This window comes from Haliotis asinina, chromosome 2, assembly GCF_037392515.1.
Source record: "Haliotis asinina isolate JCU_RB_2024 chromosome 2, JCU_Hal_asi_v2, whole genome shotgun sequence".
NCBI lineage: Eukaryota > Metazoa > Mollusca > Gastropoda > Lepetellida > Haliotidae > Haliotis > Haliotis asinina.
This window is the reverse complement of record NC_090281.1, coordinates 64,311,555-64,338,335: the sequence shown is the minus strand read 5'-3', so window position 1 is coordinate 64,338,335 and position 26,781 is coordinate 64,311,555. Positions and strand designations below refer to the sequence as shown.

Genomic DNA, 26,781 nt, shown 5'->3' with positions numbered 1-26,781 from the left:
GCGAATGGAAGACGGTCGTGGCGTGAAATTGTGCAGAGAGGAATAATCAGACGCATGACAGAACCCAGCAGGCATCAGAGCAACGAGAAAACACCACAAAGAGGGAGCAGCCCCTGCTTCTTCCCAATCATCATGCTTCGTCTGCACCAACTGTGACAAAGGCTCTCACTACATAACAGGGTGACAGTTGTCATTGGTAACACAGAGAAGAAAAAGTCATAACTATTACGCACGGTATCTTATAGAATTCAGAAAAAATAGACACCAGTAAAAAGTTTACCAGTAAAATAAACTGTGATTACTACCGTCGAGTTCTCATTGTTGATTGGTGTGTCTGCATTGCTTCCTCTCTCTGTGACGGTAACATATGGCGTAGCTGAAGACATACTGAACCAGAGTCCCTAAGACATAAACATATAAGGAAAACTGGGGGTTTTTTTAAATTATAGACTAAGCATATTTGTGTTAGAATTCGCTATTTTCTGTTATTTGTCATAGATGGAATTGATATAAAACCAAACATATGTAGGCACAACAATAACTTATGTAGTTGTAATATGAATTAACATTCTTCCTTTATTACCTCCTGCATCAGTGGCAAAGGCACACCATGACATGATAAAACATCTTCTGATTTCAAAATGCATGGGTTTTTCCTAAATTCTCCAGTGTAGTGAAATGCTCGCTTGCACATGAAGTCCACCTTCCCGAGGGCTTTAACACACATACCAAAATACACGTCTTCGAACTTCACGAACGGCACATTGCGTGATATGTTATGTACTTGTTTTGTAACGGCCATGCTTGTAACATAGCCAGACCCCAAAAGATACTGTGGATAAAGAGGCAATGGATATTCGTTGAATGTAATGTACCACTTCGATTCTTTACGCCTATGCGGTTTTCCACGTAGACACTTTCCTGCGACACCTGACTGCAAAAATAACCGATTCCGATTGACCAGTCGTAGTATTTGTGGCACGTTAACCCACATGTCATCATCCGTTTTCATGACAAATTTGGCATTGTCACAAAATGAGGAGGCCCATTTCAAACCCATAATTGTTTTGTACGTCAGGTTGGAATATGAGTCTCTGAAGTCTTCCATCAAAATGTCCTTGTAATACAGTGCTTCGAGCTTTACGTTTTCCATCAGTTCATGACGAGGATCTTTGCCTAGTAAGAAGACGTAGCGAACATTTCCAGTATTGTTCCTGGAGACTGAAGCCCACGTTGATCGTATGACATTCCTATTGTATATACCAGTGTGTCTTGTCAGGATGAGTATTATAAGATCAACTGCGTCCTTGTTTGTCTCGTTACATATGTCTTCATTCTGTATGAGATACATGAAGTCGTGTCTGAAACAGTTGGTACACGTATTGGGCCAAATGTGCCCGCTGTTTGCAGAAATGTGTTTCTTTGTTAACTCATTTCCAAACACAGATTTTGATTTTGTTAACCCCGTCCTCTTGGCAGGATGTGATTTTGTTATCTGTATTCTCTTTGTAGGATGTGATTTTGTTAGTTCCTTTCTCTTGGTAAGATGTGATTTTGTTAACTTCGTCTTGTGATGTGATTTTGGTAAGTCCATCCTATTGGTAGGATGTGATTTTGTTAACTCCGTCGTCTTGGTAGGATGTGATTTTGTTAACTTCGTCTTGTTTAAAGGATGCGGTTTTCTTAACACTGACTTGCTTATAGGGTGTGACTTTGGTAGCTCTGTTTTGTTTATAGGATTAGGCTTTGTCCTCTTGGTAACATGAGATTTTGTGAGCCCCGATCTGCTTATAGGATGAAACTGTGTCCTTCTTATAGGATGTAAGTTTTTTACCGCCGTTCTGATGATAGGATGTGATTTTGGTAAGCCCGTCATGTTTTTTGGATCTGATTTTTTTAAATCCGTCCTGTTAGTGGGATGTGATTTTGATAAATCCGTCTTGTTGAGAGGATGTGATTTTGTTAACTCTTCCGCGAGAACTGGGTGTGATTTTCTTAACACATCAGTGAAAATATTGTGTGAAAGGCCAACGGCAACAGTGTGTTGCTTTTTGTTGTCAGATAAGAAACGATCACCTTCGCCGCTGTAGGCATTTTGAAAATGCTTATGGTTTCTGCTCAGAAATGCATACCATATGCTTGAAGATATAACTGCTATCATCATCAGCCATGTGAGGCATTTAAGCTTCTTCAGCTGCATCGTTCTCGGTGTCTTGTATGTGGTCTCTCCTTGACACAGGTTCCCCTGCTGTGCCTACAGTAAAAAAGAGGCCATTATGTTAAACTATTCCAAAACAATATTTTATTGATTTCTGCAAAACAGCTTTTCTCTTACCGACATTTGAAGACATATTATCAAAATGCATTTATAATAAAACCGTTGCTACCGTCAGTTATCCACTTACCTCACCCTTCATCTCAGTTTCAGTTTATGTACAAAGGACTATGCCACTCTACCAATATACTCTCCACAAAAACAAAAGCATAATGAAAAAAAATGCAATGCCATGTAGCAATTAATTAGAACGTAATTCATTTTTTATAAAAAACGCTTGCTCTGTTTGAGTACTGTGTTTTTTATGTCTTGAAACATCACAACAAGACGCACCTTCTGTAAAATACCCGTATTTATCACCATGGTTTTCAATTACGGCGTGTAGTGTCACAGAATACACATTTCACATGCGATGACCGTGAAAGTTGGGGATCAAATGGGGATCGCTGTCTGTCGATTATTGATTGTATTTGGAATATTGTTGAAGAACGTAAATGGCACGTCTAAGTGAATCCAACCATCATATTGCCATTGGTATCGTTGAAGGTGAGCAGTGTCAACGTGCAGTTGCCCGATACATGAATATTCACCAAAACACCATTTCACAGCTCTGGTAGAGATATCGCCGGAAGAAATCGGTAGCAATTCCGACTCGCAGTGGGCGACCAAATTTTGACAACTACATCGTCGACATCGAGTTCAGTGTTGCACCAACGTTCAGGCCTGGAACCTACCGAATCGGTGTAGAATCTGGTTCAGTGACGAATCACTATTTCTGCTGGAACGACGAGATGGAAGAATAGTGGTGTACAGACGTCGACGTGGACGTTTCACCGACGCTTCCGTTCCCTACAGTTTCGTTTGAGGCGGTGTTATGATGTGGGGATCGAAAGATCACCTGCCGTTAGTAGGGGAAGTGACTTGGGGATGATCCAGGGCAACCTGACAGCTCAAAGGTACAGTGAAGACATCCAACTCCCTCCTTCGCCAGAGGGAGTTTTTTCAACAGGACAATGCCTGGCCCCACACAGCACTTCAGACTAGAGACTTCCTCCGGAATCACAATTTCAATGTGCTCTCCTGGCCCACTAGATCAGACACTTCAGCAACTTCAGCCCCAGACACTTCAGCAACTCGCACAGGCACTACAGGCAGAGTGGGCTGCAATTGGCCAACACGAGATTCTAAGACGTATTCGTTAGATGCCGAGGCAATGCCCACGATGGTCACACTAGGCATTGACTTCAGAGTCACCACACGTCTCCATGTGACACTCAAACTGGCTTTCCTCGACTTTGTGCCAAAGACGTATCAGACTGCATTCCCAGTGTCCAATTGCGCTATATTTCATTGAGTCATTTAGCCTACAGGATGTTTCAAAATATATTAGATAAAAATACAGTTGAAATATGCTTTTCATTTTTCGGGGAGAGTATATATCAAAATGCAAAGAAGTGTCCTTACAACAGGTGACAGAGTCTTACATATTTTACATGAGTATACAGTAAATCTGAAAATGGTGTCTGGTGAATATCAAACTGAAGAAGGGAGTGTTTTAGTTGTTTCTAATCATTGGAACACCATTTTAACTATATTTCTTGATTCTGTGTGGAAGGATGTGGCCACAATCATTTGAGTGTCTTATTCCGACCTTGCACACACATACGTGTAACATACTTTCAATATAGTGTATCTACCAGATCTACAAGATTAACTAGATGAAAACAAATTGTTTTTGAAGAGGAGAGAATGTATACATGTCTATATTGCTTACAACGCCTGTACAGCAACATCCTCTATACATTGGATTTCTCAAGAATCAGTTTTTGAAAGGTCATTACAAACGTGGTTGTGAACAGTTATTCAGTAAAATCACAGGTTACCTGCATGCAGCACCACGCGTCCTTTTCCATTGTTTACAGGGACACCTGCTCATGATGGTCATTTAGAGATTTTATGTGTGCCTCGAGACGTGCTCACGAGATCATTGACCGACAGAGTGGTTGACCGAAAGATATGACTGATATGACAATGTGAACATTATGGTTGCAAAATACATTTTGGTAGAAATCTGGAAACTTACCAGAAGCGGCAGAGGGCTATCTTTGCGGTTGTTCGGCTAGTATTAGGATTTGTTTTTCTCTTTTTTTCTTTTTGGGTGTCCTTTTTCTTTTGCTTCGGGGGTTTATGAGTAAGACTTTGAATGTTTGTTTATTATTGGACTTAAGAGTGTTTGTTGTGTTAGATAAGTTTGTGTTAATGATTAATATTATTTGGATCATCACAAAACACTAGTCCGTCTAGCCACCGGGCAAACTGCTCAGAATCAAGTAACAAAGCACATACAGTTAGCAGAATTTTGTTGTGTCAATCTGAGGTGTAAATATAGACTCATACACTGCGAGAAGCATGAAGCATGAAATCCATGAAGGCGACACGTGTTTCTATTGAGTATTGTAGCACACCAACATAGACCCTTGAACACCATTTTCAGCTGTTTAATTAGTACTATATTATATTGTAACTAACAGTGAGCAAAAGGGCGTGGCAGAAACTGTCATCATTCCTTCCGTTGCGTCTTTCACGGTGAAAAGAAGAGTTATATAGACCTCTGCGTGAACCCGCGAGGGTACCGGTGCATTACCCAAAACTTCTGTGTCACTGTATTTTATATAGTTATATCCTAGTAGTCACGGGGACGTGAATTGTGTCGCTTAGAAAAGGTGTTAGAAAGACACAGATGTATATACCCTACCCTAGTACTATATGAAAGGAAACAGATGTAACGATGAAACCATCCCCTCATCAATCAAAGTTAGATTTCACAACGGAAATATCGTTAAGGCCCCACCAAGGCCAAAGGATCAGAAGTCAAATGATTCCCCTACAACATCAGCTATAGCTAGTCACAATCTAGCACCTACGTAGGATTAGACTTGATTGGCAACATTGTATTGTAACATCTAAATATAATTTCCCCGACAGTAAGCAGGCATTTGTTCCCAAATCATCGGCAGTTTTACTTACTAGTCGGCCATAGATGGCCTTGACATTCATGTGATCTGAGGGGATCCGCACTTTTTTGGACCATCCGACTGGTGGAAAAAATAATACAATGTATTTTCAGGAAATGATATTGCTAAACCTTTAACCGTTGAAATTATTCTTACCAATTTACTGTCACTTGAATATCATGGTCATCTATGTCCGACAAGAGAGTATGGTTGTCAATGGTTGTGGACAAAACGCCAGTGTACTGATAGTCGTTTGAATGAAGGTCTTACAACCTACATAAAGTCGACATTCTTGAGAAAAGTAGACGGTGCGAGTATCCTTGATGCTACAAGTTGGAGACCCACCAGTTCACAGCATTGTCCTCATGATATTCTATGTTGAGATGGGATTATGTGATGAACATATTTGGGAACTGGTGAGAATGGTTAATGAATAAAATTTTAATGTATTATCAGTGTATTAATATCGATTGCAAACCCTTTCAAATGATATTATTGACATAAAAATGTATGTCGCCAATAACAATGAATTCAGAGTCAGTTGTCAAGGTGCATTTACGTACTTTCTGCTATTCAGTGCACGCACGGTAATTGGTACATACGATGACAGACGCTTTAGAATTTTGCTCGGAAAACCTTGACATCGTATATACTTATTGACAGTGGTGGGTGACCTCGTCTGGACGGATTCTGCAAGACCACCTGTCGCTCATTTGCCGATGACTCATGACCACGTCGTCCTTCAGGCAGAGAGTTTACAATAGTCATCACATCATGGAACTGACTCACTCGAATAGCTTTGACCGATGATGAACGCCGACAATACAACGTCAGTACCTATAATATTGACAGACATCACCTAGACGAACATAAGCATGGCGGCTGTAGTCATGTGCAATGTTCCAACAGACATCATGAAGCTATGGGCTGTGATCAGCAGTGTGAAGGACATCTTCTGCTTGCCCAGGTCTACATATCTATTTTCCAATATACGAATGCTAATTTTAGTGGGAGAGTATTCTCTTCAATGGGTTTCCCTCCTTGCAAAAAAAACACATTTGCTCTGTATCGCCGGGACACATGCCAGTTGTCTGTTTTATCCTACAAACCTTCGGCCCAACCCCTTTCTGTAATCCAAAGATTTCAGCCTATAAGCCCACTGGTTCTGAATCTTTGATCTGACTCGTGATATTTCAGTATATATGGAGTTATATATTTCTATCACACTTTTCAGAGACTTGGGCTTTGTATAATGTGGCAGGAACCTGTAATTATGGATCCAAACATGCCCCACATATGCGTATTGGTTTTTCAAGAGCATATCTATGTTTCCAAATTTCTCTCACATTACACAGCTGCTGTTAGAGCCAATATACAACGTACACGCTCTGTATGCTTTTTATCGTATTGGGTTGTATGTGAGTGTTCTTGGTTTTTTTTGTTTGGTTGGGTTTTTTTTTTTTTTTTCATTTGTATGGACTCGGATGTGTAAGATGATATCCATCTAAGCAGGTTTCACTCACCATTTTCTAACTGACACAGAAGCAGTAACACAGAAATAATCTTTGTTTGTACCATAACGTTCCTTTGAAGACTTCTTGTTGTCGTTCTCCTTATTGGTGATATGACAATCCCAATCATCCCAATCACTATACATTGGAATCGGACAACTCTGTGCAATCCGGTTACCTCCATAATGCGGACTACTCTCTCAGTCTCGACAAGACTGTTCTTATAAAAGCTTATTTTACTATCCGGGCTCTATCAGTTGTATTTAATCATGGGTATGTTTTAATACTGTTTGCACTACAAACCAATCAACATGTACATGCATGATGGGCATTTCATTCACTAACTGACTCTCTTCAAGTGATGTGACTGAATCAGAAAAAAACATAGTTGTGGACAAGATTATTTTTAATTTGTAAAGTTCAACTCATATTTTTTTTCATCAAATGCCCTTTCTATGAAAACTGACCAAAATATTTTGCGATCATACATCTAATGTTATTGTCCACCATTGTTAGCCATGGTCTGACCTACTAGTTTGATGAATATTGATCAATCCAATCCAGAGTTATTAAATAAAATCATCCAGCTATCATTTAAAATATTACATAATATTAGCTAACGTGACACGTTGCAAATTAAAAGTACCGCTGCATGATAGTCACCCATGGTACCCGATGACAACCAATTAAAGTTAAATTAAAGTATCGCTAAATGATTGTCCTCCTGAGAAGGCGCATAAGTCCTACCTACATTCAAATTAGATATAAAACTACAAATTTTGTAATTATAGAATATGTGTCATGGCCTTATGTGTGTTCAGTCACCGGTCACCAAACACCCGTACAGCTTTTGAAGCTAACGCTGAGGTGAAATTAGTGAATCGTTTGAACTCCGGTTTCGCAGATGCTTTTTCATCGCGTTGTTATTAAACATGATAATCTGAATTTACTTTATTAATTAATTAATTTATTACTTTACTTTAATAATGTTACCTTAAGTCCATATCGAAAGGTATTTTTGTGTTTTACGATGCAGGTGACCTTTCATCAAAATTTCACTTTATGCGATTAAAACACCTTGCCGTATGTGTCTTGATACCTAAAGATCGGGTTTTGTGGTATCAGTTAACATTTCATGATATCTTAAGATATATTTGCATGCATATATTTCATGTCTTTGTATAAAAGGATGGCATACACCATATGGGAAATAATGGAATAGATGATAAAATCTATCCCTTGATTTTGTCAGTGTAATACGACTGTGCGCTGATTATAATGTTGGTTGCTGGGCAAGCAATGAAATAGAGCGTAACACAAAATACAGATATACTGATTTTTCTTCAGAGAAATATCACTGCTAACTACTATTGTAGAAAGGTGCAAAGAATATTTCCAAGGCCTAAACCATTTATTTTGTCAACAATAACATACCGACGTTAATTCCTTCTACAAATTGTTTTATGAGATCCGAGAACATATCGCGCGTGGACATGGCACTAATTGTGATTGATGTCCTTTTCTGAGATAAATACTAGTGTCATAAGAATGTAATAGAGCTGATTCAAAATAGTGTAAAACGCATAAAAATAAGTTTAAAAAAGAAACAGATGATAACGTCCTGACACTTTCACCCTCCGCAAACCATTATGCAGTTTAATATGACGCTCTTTTTCCAAATAACCATCAACAAAACATTTCTGAATCCGATGTTTCAAAGCTAAGTCACAAAGTTGCAATATTAAATGGGCAAGTATCACATGATGAAATACTTCTAGCTCTTGAAAATACACACAAAAAATGGCAAAAGCCCAGGCCAGGATGGCTTTACAGTAGATTTTATCAAATTCATATGGAACGATTTAGAGAAGATCTGGGGAAAAATCATATAACTATGGATACAGATATTGAAAAAGGTTTTTTGTCATCTTTCCATGCTTTCTTTGTGGCTTAAAACCCAGCCCATCTTTTCTTTGATCTGTTTATGAACATTACAAACAAATTTAACCATACCTATATGTCTTTATCAACGCTAATATCTTTCTACTTATAAGTGTTTCTACGTTTACTCGACTATCGTACTGATTATGAAATGAGACGTGATTTATGTACCGTGTCTACAAGTTGAAAAACGATACGAAGATAATCTTAGCCCTTCCACTTTTATTACTGCACCGTTCCCAGTGTGTTTAGACATGCCGCGGGGCTTCATAGCTGGCACATACAAATAAGAGTTCACGACAATTTTGAAGATGCACTTGAAACGACTTTCATACAGAAGAAACAAAATCAATATCGTAATCTCAGTTTACAACAAACATCAAAAGCAACAACAATGATATTTTACAATATGCTCATATCGTTTGTGTGTTCCAGGTAAAGCAATGTAGTCTGAGGACGAACGCCTTCGCTTACCTATCGTCATCTACTTTGACTTACGCCGTGCCTTTTCGAATCCTATGTCTGCAGCAGCTCAGCCTCCTATAAACTCTGCCAGCAACAATGGCTTGATGGTCGATTTAAAAGCCATTTAAACATTAGCAATCGAATAATTTGTGACGACCACAGACGTGACCTATTTTTACTCTATTTATTGGTGTGAACAGTATGTTTTCGATTTCCCTCGTTTTACCCGTTTGTCACATTTACATGTGGTAGGCAGACTTTGGTCGCGTTTGTGCAAACGTCTGTTACGAGGATTATTTCACAGCAAAACATCTGTAGGCATAACTCTAGTACTTGCAAATTGGCCTCAGCGGAGATTTCATGTAACCTTTGAAGTGTTTTCATCGCACTGCTTAACGTAATGCATCACAGATACGATGCAAAAGCCATTAGGTGCAATTATAACATGTCTTATGCTTGCTTTGTATAAAGTCAACACCCTTATTTCTAAGGAGTGGTAGACTGATTATTGTTTAACACAAGTCGTGCAGCTGTTAACGAAATGATCATGGTTCCCAATTTCTGTTGTCCATAAGTAATATTCAAAGTAATATTCATACTGCTAGATGACATAATGCAATCTGATTTTACATAATTTGCTATGGTAGGAAAATTCCTCCGCGGTAAAGTTTGCATTGGGCAGGGCTCCAAGTGGGCAAAGCGTTACTTGGCAAGGTTTCTCTGTGGATAAATTTCTCAAATATAGGGTGCACCTCAGTACCAACAGACGCTTGGACTGTTAGACGCACAACTAGTTGAAACCTACGACCGGTCAGTGTGCTAAAGTTATTACCCACACGTATTGCAAGAGACATACAATGTACCCATATAGCTCTTCAACGGATAAACTAATCAGTTGCATATAGGATGCCTGCACAGTATCATTATGGCATTATCTAATGGCTGAGACGTCACCATGCTATTACACCAGTTACAATGACGCAATATGAACACAAGGCTAGTTAGATACCAAAAATCATTGGTACAACATTTTGATGATAACGCTACAGTACAATATCAACTGCAATTATTGCAGAAATACTAAAACTCATTTTAATGCTGAAATTCCTTCAATCTATATAAGACATAGTAGATGTTTCTTACTCAGGAAGCGAGTGACTTCACCTGAGCAGAGTTTCATATTCTGTGTATGGGTTGATGGCGATGGAAAGTTTCACACTTGATGCGGTGTACACGTTCAGCCAGTCAGTGAATAAACAGGAGAGACGAGATTCCGGATGCCGTTTTGGAGAGCCTTACCTATTTTACTGTCAGTTGGGCGGTCTTTGTTGTGCCGAAATGCAGAATAGACTCTTTACACCCTGCACTGATAACAGGTTGGCGCTACAACGTCACACAAAATGTGCCAACTCACTACACTTCAAACACTTGGACAGTTGGGGGCCCAATGTTTGGAAATGTAGGATCACGCTTAAGATAGGGTCTTTGCTATGATTTGTTAATTGAAACAGGTAGATATATTGGTGTAAACAAAGATAAAATATGTACAAACGTGTGATTTGAATCCAGTTTAAGGTGATTATCACGTTCTTTGTGTCTTCTAGCCTACCACACTTAGAGAAATAAGTATTTAAAGAAATACTTACTTTGTACATCATAATGAATTTTATTTATAAAGTTATATCTCTATCAATAAAAAGCCACTTCGTCGCTGGTGCCTTGGAGACACTGGCATCAGGCCCGGGGGAGGTTTGGATTAGCAGGTGTCACCCTGATTATGCAGCGATCTTCCGGGCAGATCTTAACAGATAAGTACATAAAAGATTCTATGTGTAGTTATGTGAGACAGTTGTCCTGAATAGTGAAAGAACAACGGTTATTTATGAACACTGGCAGAGTATTCACTCCCAACTGCGACCCCAGGAACGTACGAGCACCATCATTTCTGACCAGGTGTTACAATCTAGTACATCTTTCTGCAATGGTCAGGATGCCTTCATGTAGGAATGACAGGAATACATCATCTTCTTCCGTCCACATTTAAACAAAGATGTCTACGTCAAGAACGTCAAAGATTCTTTCAAACAGAGAATTTATTTCTATAAAGTTATGCTGCTGGTTAGGTGCCCACTTCATTTCCCCACGGTGAATACATATTTCTTCAAAGTACCCTAACTTATAAAATGAATACTATTTTACATGTATCGCGATGTAATATATGCTTGTGAAAAAAACATCCGCTAAACATTTCATGTTTTCAGAACGTTTTATTGAAATGAATTTATATGGTTCAAGATGCAGTGTGTTCTATGAATTTGGTTTTACAATTCAGTAACCAACAAAAAGGCTTTTGAAAAGGTTATATTCATGTGAATGTTTACGGTTTAGGAAACCATGTAATATAACATATTCTGTCAAAATGCTGGTTTACATTTTCAGTTAAACTCTAATCATTACGAGGTTGCATGCCCCTGGGAAATGGACATTCTTGCTCTTAACAGTGAAATAAAACAAAAAGAACGAAAAGAATGGCAGACATGAATCAACACTCTTTATATTTTTTCTCAAAAGACCCGTAAACTTTTCGAGAGTATTTCAGAATCTCCTCTTTGTCTTGATCCATTTTCCTGAAATACAGAAAGAATGTATACCAAATGACTAAGTGAATTAAGTCAACACAAGAGACCATAATCAGTTCAGTTGTGCCTCATAATCACCTCATTTGTGCCTCATAATCACCTCAGTTGTGTTTATGCAGGTGTTGAACGCCTGAAAAGAATGGAAAAAATGGAATTGAGCGCAAATCCTTGAATGTTTAATTTGGTAACAGTATCAGATCACACTGAATAACAATGACAACCCCATTATTTTGTTAGTCAGAGTGTAGTACAAATCCAATTTTGCAATGAAGAGCCAAAACGCCATCAGATGCACTTGCCTTTACTGATTCGCAGCTCCTGGATTATTTGATGTAATCCTCAATAAATCCGCCACTTCTGTTTCTTACAGATGGGATATATGTGTCTCATTTGTGCCTTTTCTGCAACTAAAATAACAATGTTCAACGCTTTAACAAGTTATAAAATGGTCAAGCATATAATATTTTAGTTAGTCCGATGCTGAAATATGTTGTATAGTCAGCTATACTCAAGCACTCATTTACTTAACATAAGACATTTACTTGACCCTCCACCTAGTAAATTTTATAATCAATACTGTTTCATGAATAATCATAGAGCTCTAATACCGAATGAACATTCATCGCCAGCGCCGTTATAACGCAGGAAACACGTTTATTTCAGGCTCTCGATCAAGAATTAAACAATCAAACAATACACAATATATAAACCCTTTACTTCAATAATACGGATCTAGCCATTTATTGAAAATAATGTGGGAAAAACTCTAACATTGAACAATCATGCAAAAGATTAATATTGTTCCATTAACGTAGGGGTTTATCTTTCGTCGTGACACTAAAGCAACTTTTATCTAATCCCAGATTTCCTTGACACATAACAAAAAACAACAGATTATAATCCCTGCCTTAAGCTTGATCTCATCTGTATGCTCCATGCAGTAATCTGTGGGTCAGTTCATTATGCGAGACAGGCAAATACTGTGTTGTCTTAAGTAATTGTAGGGGTACTAGGGTGTAGGAGTAGTGGCATGTAGGGGTTTTGGGGTACAACCAACCGGAAGCGTTTGATTAGGAATGAATAACGTATCGCAAGATGTAATGGTCATTGTTAGAACAAACAATGAACAATAACACATATTGCATTTATCAGTGTTTTTCCTAAAACTGCGAAGTGTAAGCAGACCATGGACATGATTACAATATAATTTATAAAGAGTTTTTTTCTCAATGCCGCCATTGTCCAAACTTACATGCGGAGAAGACTTCATAGGTGTTGTTTTGGAGTGAGGCCTGTGAGAATAAAGTAGTAGAAATGGCAATCTCTATACTTGCTACACTTTCTTAAGACATATCTCACAATTGGAGCAGAGAACAGGGGAATTAGAGCGATTGCCAAGTAGATTTCAGATGAAACTGGAATCCATTTAATTTATTTAATGAACTCATTTGCATCGAATTAAACATTGTCGGTAGCAACGTTTGTTTTACAGTAATGGTTAGCTCGCATTTCGATTTCGCTCACGGTTATTAATGTGAACATTACACTTTGGAATAAAATCTGTAACAAACACCGTGACTGTAGATAATATCTGAACATTCAGTTAAGGTGTAACTATAAGACAAGTGTGCTTTCTTGATCTTCATTAAAAAATACCTGTACGCGGGGTCTGAAATAGTAATATGCAGCAAAGTAACGAGTATTGGTAAAATAAGTTGTTCACGATAATTAGGCGGAAATATTACCAACCGATATGTTATTCGACCGACCGACCGACCGATCCATTGATCCATCCATCCATCTGTTTTTGCACAAAAGGCCATTGGCCCATATACAATAGTGTTACATGTACTTCGGAACCTAAGAAACGTTTGGCCTAATATCTAATCACGGTGTATTTTTATTAGTGACACTGTGTTTTGAAAAGGGCTTACGGGACGGTACATACTTTCAAAATACCATGTGACGAATTTATTACTCTTAAGATGTTTTAATTTAGTTATTTAAGGATAACTTCTGACACACAGAATGTTTCACCATGATATTTGAACGGTCATAAAGGGAGATAACTTGGGATGTCTTAACTTAAGATTGAAAAGATAGAATTTGAGGTTTTGTTAAACGACAAGTGAAATATAGAAACATTTTATTGTTGATACATTTATTGACGCAAACAAACCAGACATTTTGGCAACAATTGTATTACATAATTGTACACAACTCTAAAATTTCAACTCTAACATTCAATCAAAGGTCAAAGTCATTCGTACAACCTGTATAGTGTGTCACGTGACAGATGTGACGAGGTTTATGGTTCATATACCCTGGCAAATCCGCTTACATGGTTCCGTGTGTTTTGTGAACACTGCTGCAGTGTTGTCATACCTACGTTGTAGGTAGAAAAGATGTTACAGTAGCATCTGATATTTTACACTGATAATATGATTACTTTTTTCTTCTAGGATGCAAACGTAGAAACTGCCTTGCAGAAAAGCTGTAAAGTTTGATTTGATCGACGACTTGTAAGCGTGTAACAAGACGAGGAGGCTTATATCATCACTGATGTCATGTGTTGTAAACGCCTCGGCAAGTGTCGCACGGGACTTACAAAGGTGTTTGTTCTTTTATCTGGTTTGTGCTGGTGGTAGAAGGAGAAGCACGATTCTGTCCCCCACCTTGTCTCACAGTATTTCCAGTGTTCTCCACGCTACACTTAAATAACTCATGGCTCCGATGTGTAGTTAACAGGTATTTTCAGACATTGACGAATCTTTCTTCCAGTGACTACCATCCAAGCTTCCCAAGTTTCCCAATCGAAGCTTAGTATTTTAGGGGTAGTTGTGTACTTTGTTGTGTTCTTGTTCCGTAACACCAAGACCGAATTCTGCGGTAAAATATGTTTCAAGTCATTCCTTTCATTTCTTGATTACACACAAGCTTTGATCAAGATTCTTACTTTAGTGTTTTCTTCAGTGCGTGTGGAAAAGCAATTTTAGATGCTCTACGATTGCTTGTGTGTGAAAAAATGTGAAATGATGTGTGATGCTCAACTTCAGATCGGAAAGCAATGCCCACGTACTTATATTTTTGTTTCATGAACCAGCTCCATGTAAATGTAGAAAAAACACGCATTGTATTAAGCAAAGGAAAAGAACTATTTATCCCAAACAGTTAATGTACACATGGTCATCAGCACACATGACCAGTCGGACATTCAGAGCAAGTGAAACACAGATTATACAAATTACACATATACGAAATGCCAGAAGAAGCGTTACCCGTCTGCCTTTATGAATTACTTAAAAAGCTATCAAAGATATGTTAGAAGATGTTACTTAACAAGAAAGCTATTTTGACCAAGCCATAATAAAACAATAACAGTGATTTAGATGTCCATAAGAAATGTTGAAATAAACTTTTGCTTTGAATCAAAGATAAACCACGTAAAGTCACCATGTTTCGACTTAGAAGATTTAAAAGAAGAAACAATTGTAGGATGTGAAATTGTACAAAGATTCATTCTGATATCTTTTAAAACATGTTCTACCGATTTTGCAGTAGTGAAATAAGTATAAAGCGTCTTTGATATTGTGAAAGGGGTTTAGGAGAATCTGAAGTTATCCTTGTTAACGCTTTTGTTTGCAAAGTAACATTTTCTTTGCATTTTTACACAGAGCAACAGCAATCGCCAAAACGTTGAATAACAGTTTCTTTATTTCCTCACAGTTTCTTGTACAGTTCTCAAACTGGGAATTTCTTAAGAAGTTGTTCATTATTAACAATTGCGTAATCAACTGTTTTGCACAAAATGGATCTTCATGAGATCCACTACTCCGGGGGTATAGTAGTAAGCATTTATTTCCTTTTTTGACAAATGTACATGTTCAGCTATAACAATAAAATATGGATTCTAGTGAACAAACCCACTTATACCTGCATTGGAAGCATCAAAGACCCGAACATGCTGCTAGAAGTATTGATTCTAGATACAATTTAGAATGATAATTTTCACTTTAAAGTGAAGAAACCAATTTAGCCCTTGTCCTGCTCTCAGAGTCATCAGAGGCTCGACCATAAAAACATAACTGTACATCAGATATCGCTACGGTTCCATGTAATCCTCTATCTTAAGTCCTTTAACACACCAGTTAATGTTAAGAACAATTTATTGAAAATGTATCTAAATTATTAATCTGAAAACCGCATACACTAACTGTTGCCAAGGTCCCCAGAGGCCCCGTCAGATCCCATCGACATATAAATTTAGCTATAGAATTGTCCATGTGGGTATTTCTACACATACCCTAAGGCAGTCTCTGTGAAGCGTTGACAGAAGAACAGCAGCACTTTGGGCTATTTTAGCAAGTCTACAAGAGCATGATGCTCATATGCAAATTTCTGAAGATAGGTGTTTCGACATTTACTATGTAGAAATAATTCTGATATTAAATCGACACCTTTTGACAGTGAACATTCTGTGTCTGATAAGAAAAAGATATGGGGATCAAGGGACTTTTTAACGAAAAAGATGGTAGCATCCGGTCTTTAAGTCCACCACCACACGGATGTGTTGCACAGACAAATATTTTGCATGGGCCACTGCAGAAAAGTTGTAAAGGTGGATCATGTTACAAATGAAGTTAATATGCTTCAGTTGTATATTTCAGAGGAAATGGTAAATGGTATTGATACATATACGAAGACTGAAGAAAATTTCTTGAGATGAATGAAAGCCAGAAACTGCATGGGACGTTACAGATGTTGATGAAATTCATGCCATTTTAGGGATTCTTATCACACGTGGCCAGAAAGACGTTCTGCTTAACTTCAATGACCGGCTCCATTTCACAAAGGTTGGCACCAAACCATTCCCTGTTCTTCCTTTCCCTCTTGCCAAAGGCTGGGATGGCGGTATCATTGACATCATCTCTGATCGTTTCACTCCGTTGTGGCGTCATGTTCTGGCAAGTCTTGCAGTATCTCTTTGACGACAGCTACAAATTCCGGTGTACGATCGAGCTCTCCTGTTCGTGCAGCGATAATGACCTTTAGCTTTGGAGTTGTTGTAGTCTGGTTTTGCTGCACCTGCACATGAGTCCCCCATTCTCCTCACTAGGCTCCAGGCACTGGTAGCTCAGGAGTACCCAGAGTCACACCGTGTCAGCTGTAGGAGAAGTGCGGTGGGAAGGGCAAGCCACTGTATCTAGATTTCATTGTCCTAACAACGTCTTCCTTTTTCAGCAGGATCTTTCAGATCAACTGCATGGTGGCTTCCTTCCACAAGGACATGAAGCGCACAGTTATGCTGGATGAGCCTTGGTCACACACCTCCATCTCCTCACATAATGAGAGGCCTTGCTGAGATTCCATGGACAGGTTTGCTCATGCCGGAGAAGAATGTGGACTCACGATCAGTTTGAAGAAGAAGTATGTCAGCAGAGGATGCAAGCCATCCATCAGCATCAACAACTACATCCTGGAAATGACAGAGGACTTCACATACCTTGGCTCGAACATCGCATCCAGCGTGTCATTTGACATAGGAATCAACCGCCGGATAAGAGAAGCTGCAGAAACCATGACCAAGCTGCCCAAAAGGATGTGACAAGAAGCTTACAGACAATAACAGGATGCGTGTCTATCAAGCCTGCGTCCTCTGCAGCGAAGCAAAACCCTTGCCTTAACACCTTCTACATGCGCTGCCTGATATACATTCTGGGCATCACCTGGCACTACAGACTATAACTTCCTGGCCCAGGCAGTTATGCCAAGCATGTTCACCATGATGATTCAAGAGACGTCTACAATTGTTCCGTCATGTAAGACAAATGGAAGACGGTGGTGGCGTCAAGTTGTGCAGAGAAGAGTCACACGAGCAGCAAATGGGGGAACCCGACAGGCGTCAGAGAAACGAACACATGGCAAACAGCGAGCAGCCCCTGCTTCTTACCAGTCATCCTGCTTCGTCTGCGCCAACTGCAACAAAGACTGACACTAGCTTATGGGGTTACAGTTGTCATTGGTAACAACACTGAGAAGAAAAATCTGATAACCTTTACACATGATATTTTACAGAATTAAGAAAATTAGTAAAATATACTCAGTCTGTGATTACTACCGTCGAGCACTAATTGTTGACTAGTGTGTCTGTTTTCTTTCTTCTCTCTTTGAGCTGGTAATTGCTGTAACCAGACCTTATTCAAAGAATGCTCAGGGAGTAAAACTTCCTAGACCCAAGAGTAATAGTTATCAGCAGGCAAAAATGGTAGCAGGACAAGTTTGAGATTGACAAGTAGGAAGGTGGTTTAAAATGTGTGTGTCTGAATATCGTCATGATAGCAAAACATGGCGTAACTGAAGATATATTGAGCCAGAATCCTTATAACATAAACATATAAGGAAAACGTTTCAGACTCGTATTACAATTTGTTATTTTCTGTTATTTTTCATAGATAGAATTGACATAAAACCAAACATATGTAGACCCAACATTAACTTTTGTAGTAACGATATGAATTAGCATTCTTCCTTTATTACCTCCTGCATCAGTGGCAAAGGCACATCATGACATGTTAGAACATCTTCTGATTTCAAAATACACGTGTTTTTCTTAAAGTCTCCAGTGTAGTGAAATGCTTGCTTGCACATGATGTTCACCCTTCCGAGGGCTTTAACACACATACCAAAATACACGTCTTCGAACTTCACGAACGGCACATTGCGTGATATGTTATGTACTTGTTTTGTAACGGCCATGCTTGTAACATAGCCAGACCGCAAAAGGTATTGTGGATAAAGAGTCAATGGATATTTGTTGAATGTAATGTACCACTTTGAGTTGTTGCCCCTATACGGTTTTCCACGTAGACACTTTCCTGCGACACCTGACTGCAAAACTAACCGATTCCGACTGACCAGCCGTAGTATTTGTGGCACATTAACCCACATGTCATCATCCGTTTTCATGACAAATTTGGCATTGTCACAAAATGAGGAGGCCCATTTCAAACCCATAATTGTTTTGTACGTCAGGCTGGAATATGAGTCTCTGAAGTCCTCCATCAACATGTCCTTGTAATGCAATGCCTCGATATTTACGTTTTCCATCAACTCATGACGAGGATGTGTGCTTAGTAAGAAGACGTAGCGAACATTTCCAGTCTTGTTCCTGGAGACTGAAGCCCACGTTGATCGTATGATATTCCTATTGTATATACAAGTGTGTCTTGTCAGGATGAGTATTATAAGATCAACTGCGTCCTTGTTTGTCTCGTTACATATGTCTTCATTCTGTATGAGATACAAGAAGTCGTGTCTGAAACAGTTGGTACACGTATTCTGACGAACGTGTCCGCTGTTTGCAGAAATGTGTTTATTTGTTAACTCCATTGCAATCATAGAGTTTGACTTTGTTAACTCCGTCCTCTTGCTAGTGTGTGATTTTGGTAAGTCCATGATGTTTGTAGGATCTGATTTTTTTATCTCTGTCCTGTTAGTGGGATGTGATTTTGTTAATTCCGTGATGTTGAGAGGATGTGATTCTGTTAACTCCTCGGCGAGAACTGGGTGTGATTTTCTTAACGCATCAGTGACAATATTGTGTGAAAGGCCAACGGCAACAGTGTGTTGCTTTTTGTTGTCAGATAAGAAACGATCGCCTTCGCCGCTGTATGCATTTTGAAAATGCTTATGGTTTCTGCTCAGAAATGCATACCAAATGGTTGAAGACATAACTGCTATCATCATCAGCCATTTGAGGCATTTAAGCTTCTTCAGCTGCATCCTTCTCGTTGTCTTGCATATGGTCTCTTCCTGACACAGGTTCCCCTGCAGTGCCTGCAATAAAAAAAACAAAAACAAAAAACAAACAAACAAAAATTATGTTAAACCATTCTAAAACAATATTTCATTGATTTATGCAAAATAACTTTTCTCTTTCCGACTTTTGAAGATGTATTATCAAAATGCATTTATAATAAAACCTTGTCAAAAACCGAGTATTTTCAGTTATCCTGACCATTCATCTCTGCTTCAATTTATTTACAAAGGAAAATACTACTCTACCGACATACTCTTCCAATAAGAATGAAAAATAATGGAACAAAATTGCTATGTCATGTAGCTATGAATTAAAACATGATTCATTTTGTTTAATTTTGTCTTTTAAAGAAACAAGAAAAACAAGCGTGCTCTGTTTTGAATCCTGTGCTCATTAAGTCTTGAAACATCACAACAAAACGCACCATCTGTAAAATGCCCGTATTTAACAGCTTGGTTTTCAATTTCGGCGTGTAGTGTCACAGAATGCACGTGAAAGTTGTGAATCAGATGGGCATCACTGTCTGTCGATTATTCGCTGTATTTGGAATATTGTTGACAAACCTAAAATGTCACGTCTGAGTGAAACCAACCGTCATGTTACCAATGATATCCTTGAAGATGGGCAATCTCAACGTGCAGTTGCCCGACGCATTAATGTTCACCAAAACACCATTTCACGGCTCCGGGAGAGTTGTTGCCGTCAGAATTCGGTAGCAGATGCCCCTTACAGTGGGCGACCTTATTTTGGTCCTGTACTTCTACAACAACATCACTGACATCGACTCCAGTGGTGCACCAACGTTCAGGCCTGGAACCTGCCGAATTGGTGTAGAATCTAGTTCAGTGATGAATCACGATTTCTACTAAAATGGAAGAATGGTGGTGTCGATGGCGTCGATGTGAACGTATCGCCGACGCTTGCATTCCCTAGGTGGACAGGTTCGGCCAAGGCGGAGTTCTGATGTGGGGATCGAAAGACAACCTGCTGTAGGAGAAGTGATTTGGTGAAGATCCAGGGCAACCTGACAGCTCAAAGGTACTGTGACGAAATCCTACACCCACACCACCTTGGGCAGAAGGAGTTTGTTTCAACAGGACACTGCCGTCACGCTAGAGACAACATCAATGTGCTCTCCTGGCCCACCAGATCACCGGGCTTAAACCCGATCCAACATCTGTGGTATGCCCTGTATGCGACGCTGTAACTCTCAGCCCAAGACACTTCAGTAACTCGCACAGGCACTACGGACAGAGTGTGCTGCAATTGGGCAACACGATATCCTAAGGCCTATTCGTTTGATACTGAAGCAATGCCGTGCAGTTCTGGATGCCCACGGTGGTCACAATAGGTATTGACTTCAGCGCCACCACATATCTCAATGTGACACTGAAACTGACTTTCCTCGAGTTTGTGCCAAATACATCTGCATTCCCAGTGTGCAGTTTGGCTATATCACATTGACTCTTATAGCCTAGAAGATGTTTCAAAACAAAAACATAAATACAGTTGAAATATGCGTTTCTTTTCTAGGACAGTTTATGTCAAAATATAAAGAAGTGTCCTTACAACAGGTAACTGAAAATGGTGTCTAATGAATGTCAAACTGAAGAAGGGAGTATATCAGGGATGAAACCAGCCCCTCGTCAATCAAAGTTAGCTTTCACCACGTAAAATACCGTTAAGGCCCCACAAAGACCAGGGGATCAAAAGTCAGATAATTTCCCTACAACATGAGCTACAAATAGTCACAATCGAATACTTATTCCATAGGGAATACGCCGCGGCTCATTGAAAACAGCTACCTCCGCAATTCCACTCCAAAATCACGGAACACCGGAACAAGACAGCAAAAAATCACCTTTTAAATTCGTTTATTAATTTTAACCCCGTTGACAGCACCTATGTAGGACTTACGTCTAAAAACTTATTGCAACATCTACATATAATTTCCTTGACAGTAAGCAGGTATTTTTATTCTCAAATCATCGGCAATCATACCTACTTAGTCGACCATTGATGGCCTTGACATTCATATGTTCTCAGGAGATCAGCACAAACTTATTTAGGCCATCCGATTGGTGGACAAAATAAAGTACTCTAAGATTTTGTCCGTGTACAATATTCCTTTTATTTTGGTTGTACTTAACTGTAAATTGAAAGAATAATGTTATAGTTTATAAAAATGCATTTTGAGGAAATAATATTTATAAACCTTTAACCGTTTAAATTATTCGTACCAATTTATTGTCACTTGAATGTCACACACTCATGTCACTTGAATGTCAGAGTCATCAAGAGAGTATGGTTGTCAATGGTTATGGCAAAAATGCCTGCGTACTGATAGTCGTCTGAATGAAGGTCTTACAACCTACAGGAAGTCGACATTCTTAAGAAAAGTAGACGGTGCGAGTATCCTTGGTGCTACAAGTTGGAGATCCACCTGTTCATAACGTTGTCCTGACGATACTCCATGGTGAGTTCGGATTATGTGATGAACTTTTAAACACTAACCATGTTAAAGTCCGACCACATCTATTACCTACTGGAGATGACTCCTTTAAAACGTAAATGCTACGCAAAACTCAAATTTGCAGATTCTGATACCTTTAGGTATGAACTTACAGCAACAAATTCTCAAACAAAATCCACAGTAACTCGTTACATAAAAGATACATGTAGATTTGTGATTAGCGGTCACTGTAACAGACAAAACGCAATGTCTGTTTTATTTACACCTGCAATACACAATATCAATCACTGACCACATGCAGTTTGAACGTTACACTCTCAGGTTGTACGCCATAAACAAAGAGCCCCAAGCGTATCGGCAAATAAACAAGCCAATACTCTTTGTTACACTCGAGTGCCCGTCTGTGCCGTCCACTTGTTTCGCTTTGCGATTGTATCAGCAATGTATATTGTATGTCAGGAATAAATAATTTGGATGGTTTAATTATGTTTAGGTTTTGGTTGCATCTAGGCTTTTGTCGATTTTTTTAAAAGGCATACAAAGTATTGCAGGAGACATTAAAAACCTTACACCTTTGCTGATAGGTTCTCTATTTGTTCAATGCAACTGACAACTAACCTCCTATCAACGAAATCATTTGTTGGCATTGTCATATCAGCACCACCAACAAAGACGTATTGAGAGACCGCCAAGACGTTTTGCTGATTATGGAACTCGATATTGTCTCCAAAATGAAGGAACAAGGTGGGATGTACGTAAAACTTGTCACTATTCGTAAAAAACAACGCGACATTACAAACCAGCACCAACACATATTTGTTTTCATACCTCAGTCTGTCTGCTCCTAAATCGATAAAGGCTTGTAATTAGTAAAAACATTCATACAAAATATTAGTTTTCCTGAAGCCAAGCAGTTTATCCAAAGATCCGAAGTAAATAAGCGCATGTTTCCAAAACCAGAACACCATGATACAACCATTAACATTACTTACTCACGTATTCACTTGGGTGAAAACCGATTTTCCACGGATTTGCACATTTAAAATATCCACTCCGACTGCTGTGCCAATTCCTAACATGTACTAACGTCAGTCAGAGCCAGCTTCTGATCATGATTCATCATCTCACTCAACCACAAGATTTCAATCGTTATCTAACAAACTATCTAACAGGAATCTAACCAAATTCCTGAAGGAGAATATAAACCCAACACCAAAGAGTCAGAGCCCTAACAAGGCCCGAACATAAAATTAATTTTTATAGCAAGTATGGATAAATCGATAAATATAAATATATCATACAGTGGGATTGCAGAGAACTACGGAATGACCACGATGATTTACAGTTATTGTTCCATCAGCATTCTGTCCGCATGAGACATATCTAAAACAAATAGATGCTGTTTGTTTGTTGTTGTTTTTCCACCTACGCCATTTCAATATAAATATAAATCATTATTTCTCATTCCTGGGTGATAGAGCCACTTGATGATCTTCAGTCCTCATCAAACAGAATGTTATTCATAGCCCCATAACACTTACTCCTATTCTTCAGTAATTTGCACTTACGTTACATGTTACGTTTACAGTATATGCTAATTGTGTATCGCAACGCCCTTAACCCTTAGAAGACTGATCTTCACACTCTACATGACCAACTACAAAACCCTGTATTATTATATGGGAGACTTAAACGGGCACAACATACTCTTAGGTGTTACAATTCCCGATGCTTAAGGTAAACAATATGAAGAGTTGTGTTCAGACAATGATTTGTGCACATATAATGACGTTTCCGACCCATATTTACATCCTGGAAGTGATATTAACACCCGCGAACCCATGAAATACTACCATATTCTCTACAAGGAACGTACTGGCTCTTTTATCAAATTCTGTTTTGTAGCAGACTTGAACTTGTTAGACCTGAACGTTTTATAGAGGTTTTTGATGCCACAAAGGATTTCTCTGGTGAACAAAATAATACAGCTAATGAGTGTATCCCACTCGGGAATCTGCGGCAAGTTCAACGATCAGTGTAAACAGGCTAGGGAGGCTGGGAAGAAAGCTGACCATTATTTCCGTTGCCATCCTGTGGTCCATAACCTCGATAATTTAAACAGTTTCAAGCAACGATGAATTTGATGTTTCTTGCCGTGGCAAAAGTATGTATACTATTGAAAAACAGCTACTGTATAAATATAATCAACATATGGTGCTTAAAACAGATTTAAATTTTCAAACTCAAAAGCGTATTTTAAACCACGTTTGTTAAAACTTTACTGGACCCAGTATTAAATTTAGATGCTACACCTATTAAAATTGTTAAAGAGGCCAAGTTCCTATGTATAATTTTCGATCAACATTTGACCTTTTGGCTACATCTAAAATATCTGAAATTAAATGCCAGAAGACATTAGACGTATTGAGAGTAGATTCCAAATCAAAGTTAGGAGGTGACCAGAAGACACCGTTCCAACTGTACACAGCACTGGTGGCTTCAAAACTCGATTATGGCTAAGACTATGTCTTGGATTATTCAGAACTGCACCTACTGACGTTTTTTAAGTCGAGGTCGATGATCTATCTTTAAAATAACGCGGTATCAAAATATCTTTACAGTATATGACACAGCTACATTAGAATGAATCTAACCCTTAGTACATATCTGTATTTACTCCTCTTTCTGGGGACATGTACAGTACAAAACCTTCACTTGTTCAACCTCTTGGGATACGAAATTCATCTAAACCATTCATTTCTGATCCTGATATTTAGGTGGGAATCATATTTCCTTTCTGTCTTCCTTTTCACCTCATTGGATATTAGTGAGACTCGAAGGAGACCTTACCTTGGTCACATTAATGAATCCCATTATCAACGAGAATATAATCAATTAAAAGGGAAATGCGTAATACATGCAACTTTTACTTTTTTTTGGGTGGTGGGTGGGGGTGCTTCTACGGGCAGTAGTGCGCTGGCATCTGCCTCTGTCATTGGGGCCAGGAACGTATCTTCTAGGTTACCTGGCAGTTGTTATATTTCCAAAGCCGAAGCAAATGCCATATAAACAGCGTTTTAATATATTGAAAAAAGCATCATAAAAATAGATGGGACGTAATGTTAACTCATGAGTATTTACTGAAAGCTGAAGATCCTCCGTTTTGTATCCCTTGTGATGAAAGAATCACTGTCAGGTATGGCAGTTAATCATTTTCAGCTAAACAATGAACTGAATGCAAAAGGTTTGAACGATGGAATAAAAAGAAAGTGAATATGTGATGAAGTTCTGGCAAACGACAGGGGTGTGATATTTCTCAATCAGGAATCATTTAGCTTTGATGTAAAGCCGGTTGTCATTACCGACCGTGCATGACTATCATGCATCCTTTTAAGTGCCACATGTCACGTAAGTTAGTTATTTTGACTGATAGGAAGATGTTATATGGATTAGACGATTTTTATCACAATAGTAGTTTTGGAATGATCAGATCATGATTGTTCATAATGATGATCATCGCAAAACTATTTTAGTAAGATCAAGGTAAACAGAATTATATTGATAGAATGACATTTGATGAGAGTATATTTTCTATCTAAAGAAAATATTTTCTTTCTAAAGTCATGTTCATCTGACAGAGCTATATGATTTGTAAGGTTATATATACCTTTAATTGGCATTATATTCACGGAAACAAAGGCAGCTACTTTGTACTTATATCAGCAAACATTACATAATGTCTGGTCAGCATTAACAACTGCATCCTTTATGTAGAATCAGGGAGCCTACTTAGAGGGGAGAAGAAGCTCCCCGAAAGCCGCTCAACGTATGTCTCGGGTTGTTACGTAACCAGTGTAGCCAAAATAGTGGCAGCGTAGTATTTAAGATTGAGCCCGGTTTATTTTCAACAGCTGATTAAATTCGTTGAGTGTTGTAACAACTGAAATCCTACACGTAGAAGATAGGTTAACTATACTGTCACTGGTTTAAGTGAAATATTTGGTATTAGTGTCCGTATTAGGACAGTAGATTTATAGTAAAGTTTCAAGTCTGTATCTTATAGGTCACTGGCTTCTATTCTCGATTCACAGCGAAGAGAGACTAAACTGTGCCGATACAAACCTCTTTCACACATTCGTTTAATTTTTCGAAGGAAAACATACCTTTAGTGGAAATGTGTTTGCAAGTAATAGTGATCGTTTCATAATCTAAAACAAACTGTTAAGGTGTGTTTGAGGTGTGTGAAAAATATGACATATCACCGATCTGATCTGATTTGCCATTGATGCTTATAGTTCAATAACTTCTTTCTTTCTTGTTGATGTTATTATTTGACAAAACTGGAAAGGTGTTTTAGAACGCTTTGTGACAGTTTTACACTTTATTTTGAGGGCAGTGTGACAGTGTCAGTTAACATGTTGTTAGTGCCCATTCCATTCCCCACATGCAAAAAGATATCTGAATTAATTATTAATGTAAACAATAATGTCTCAAAGTAGATTGTTTTGGAAGGGCAGCTGATGTTACGTGTTCACGAGATACATTTGCGTTCTTTAACATGTTTTGGGAGGGAAGGCCTCATTTATTCTTTTATTCATTCACATATGTATTTCTTTCTTTTTATTTTTTTTCTTTCTTTCTTTC

The 26,781-nt window shown here is 38.6% G+C and overlaps 2 protein-coding genes across 2 annotated transcripts; both read right to left on the bottom strand.

The window, feature by feature from the left end:
* Positions 1-562: 562 nt before the first annotated feature.
* On the bottom strand, positions 563-16,803 carry LOC137271954 (beta-1,3-galactosyltransferase 5-like). Its single transcript, XM_067804336.1, has 5 exons — positions 16,644-16,803; positions 5,303-5,370; positions 3,365-3,436; positions 2,133-2,254; positions 563-1,400 (listed from the first exon to the last, which is right to left on the bottom strand). The coding sequence occupies exons 1-5, from the start codon at positions 16,801-16,803 to the stop codon at positions 563-565; spliced, it is 1,260 nt and encodes a 419-aa protein (XP_067660437.1).
* A 1,558-nt stretch (positions 16,804-18,361) lies between these two features.
* LOC137271953 (beta-1,3-galactosyltransferase 5-like) lies at positions 18,362-25,133 on the bottom strand. The gene is made up of 3 exons (XM_067804335.1): positions 25,068-25,133; positions 19,560-19,681; positions 18,362-19,199 (listed from the first exon to the last, which is right to left on the bottom strand). The coding sequence occupies exons 1-3, from the start codon at positions 25,131-25,133 to the stop codon at positions 18,362-18,364; spliced, it is 1,026 nt and encodes a 341-aa protein (XP_067660436.1).
* Positions 25,134-26,781: the final 1,648 nt, after the last annotated feature.

What these genes read in the sequence shown, in the direction of transcription:
- LOC137271954 (XM_067804336.1), bottom strand. Translation starts at nt 16,803, where the DNA reads ATGACGCCACAACGGAGTGAAACGATCAGAGATGATGTCAATGATACC. An exon ending in GAACGTCTTTCTGGCCACGT is followed by an intron (nt 5,371 to 16,643) that starts GTGATAAGAATC and finishes TTTTTCCACCAG; the next exon opens with TCGGATGGTCCAAAAAAGTG. An exon ending in AGGCCATCTATGGCCGACTA is followed by an intron (nt 3,437 to 5,302) that starts GTAAGTAAAACT and finishes GGCCAATTGCAG; the next exon opens with CCCACTCTGCCTGTAGTGCC.
- LOC137271953 (XM_067804335.1), bottom strand. Translation starts at nt 25,133, where the DNA reads ATGACAGAGGCAGATGCCAGCGCACTACTGCCCGTAGAAGCACCCCCA. An exon ending in CACCCACCACCCAAAAAAAA is followed by an intron (nt 19,682 to 25,067) that starts GTAAAAGTTGCA and finishes TTTTTATTGCAG; the next exon opens with GCACTGCAGGGGAACCTGTG. An exon ending in GTTATGTCTTCAACCATTTG is followed by an intron (nt 19,200 to 19,559) that starts GTATGCATTTCT and finishes TTCTGCAAACAG; the next exon opens with CGGACACGTTCGTCAGAATA.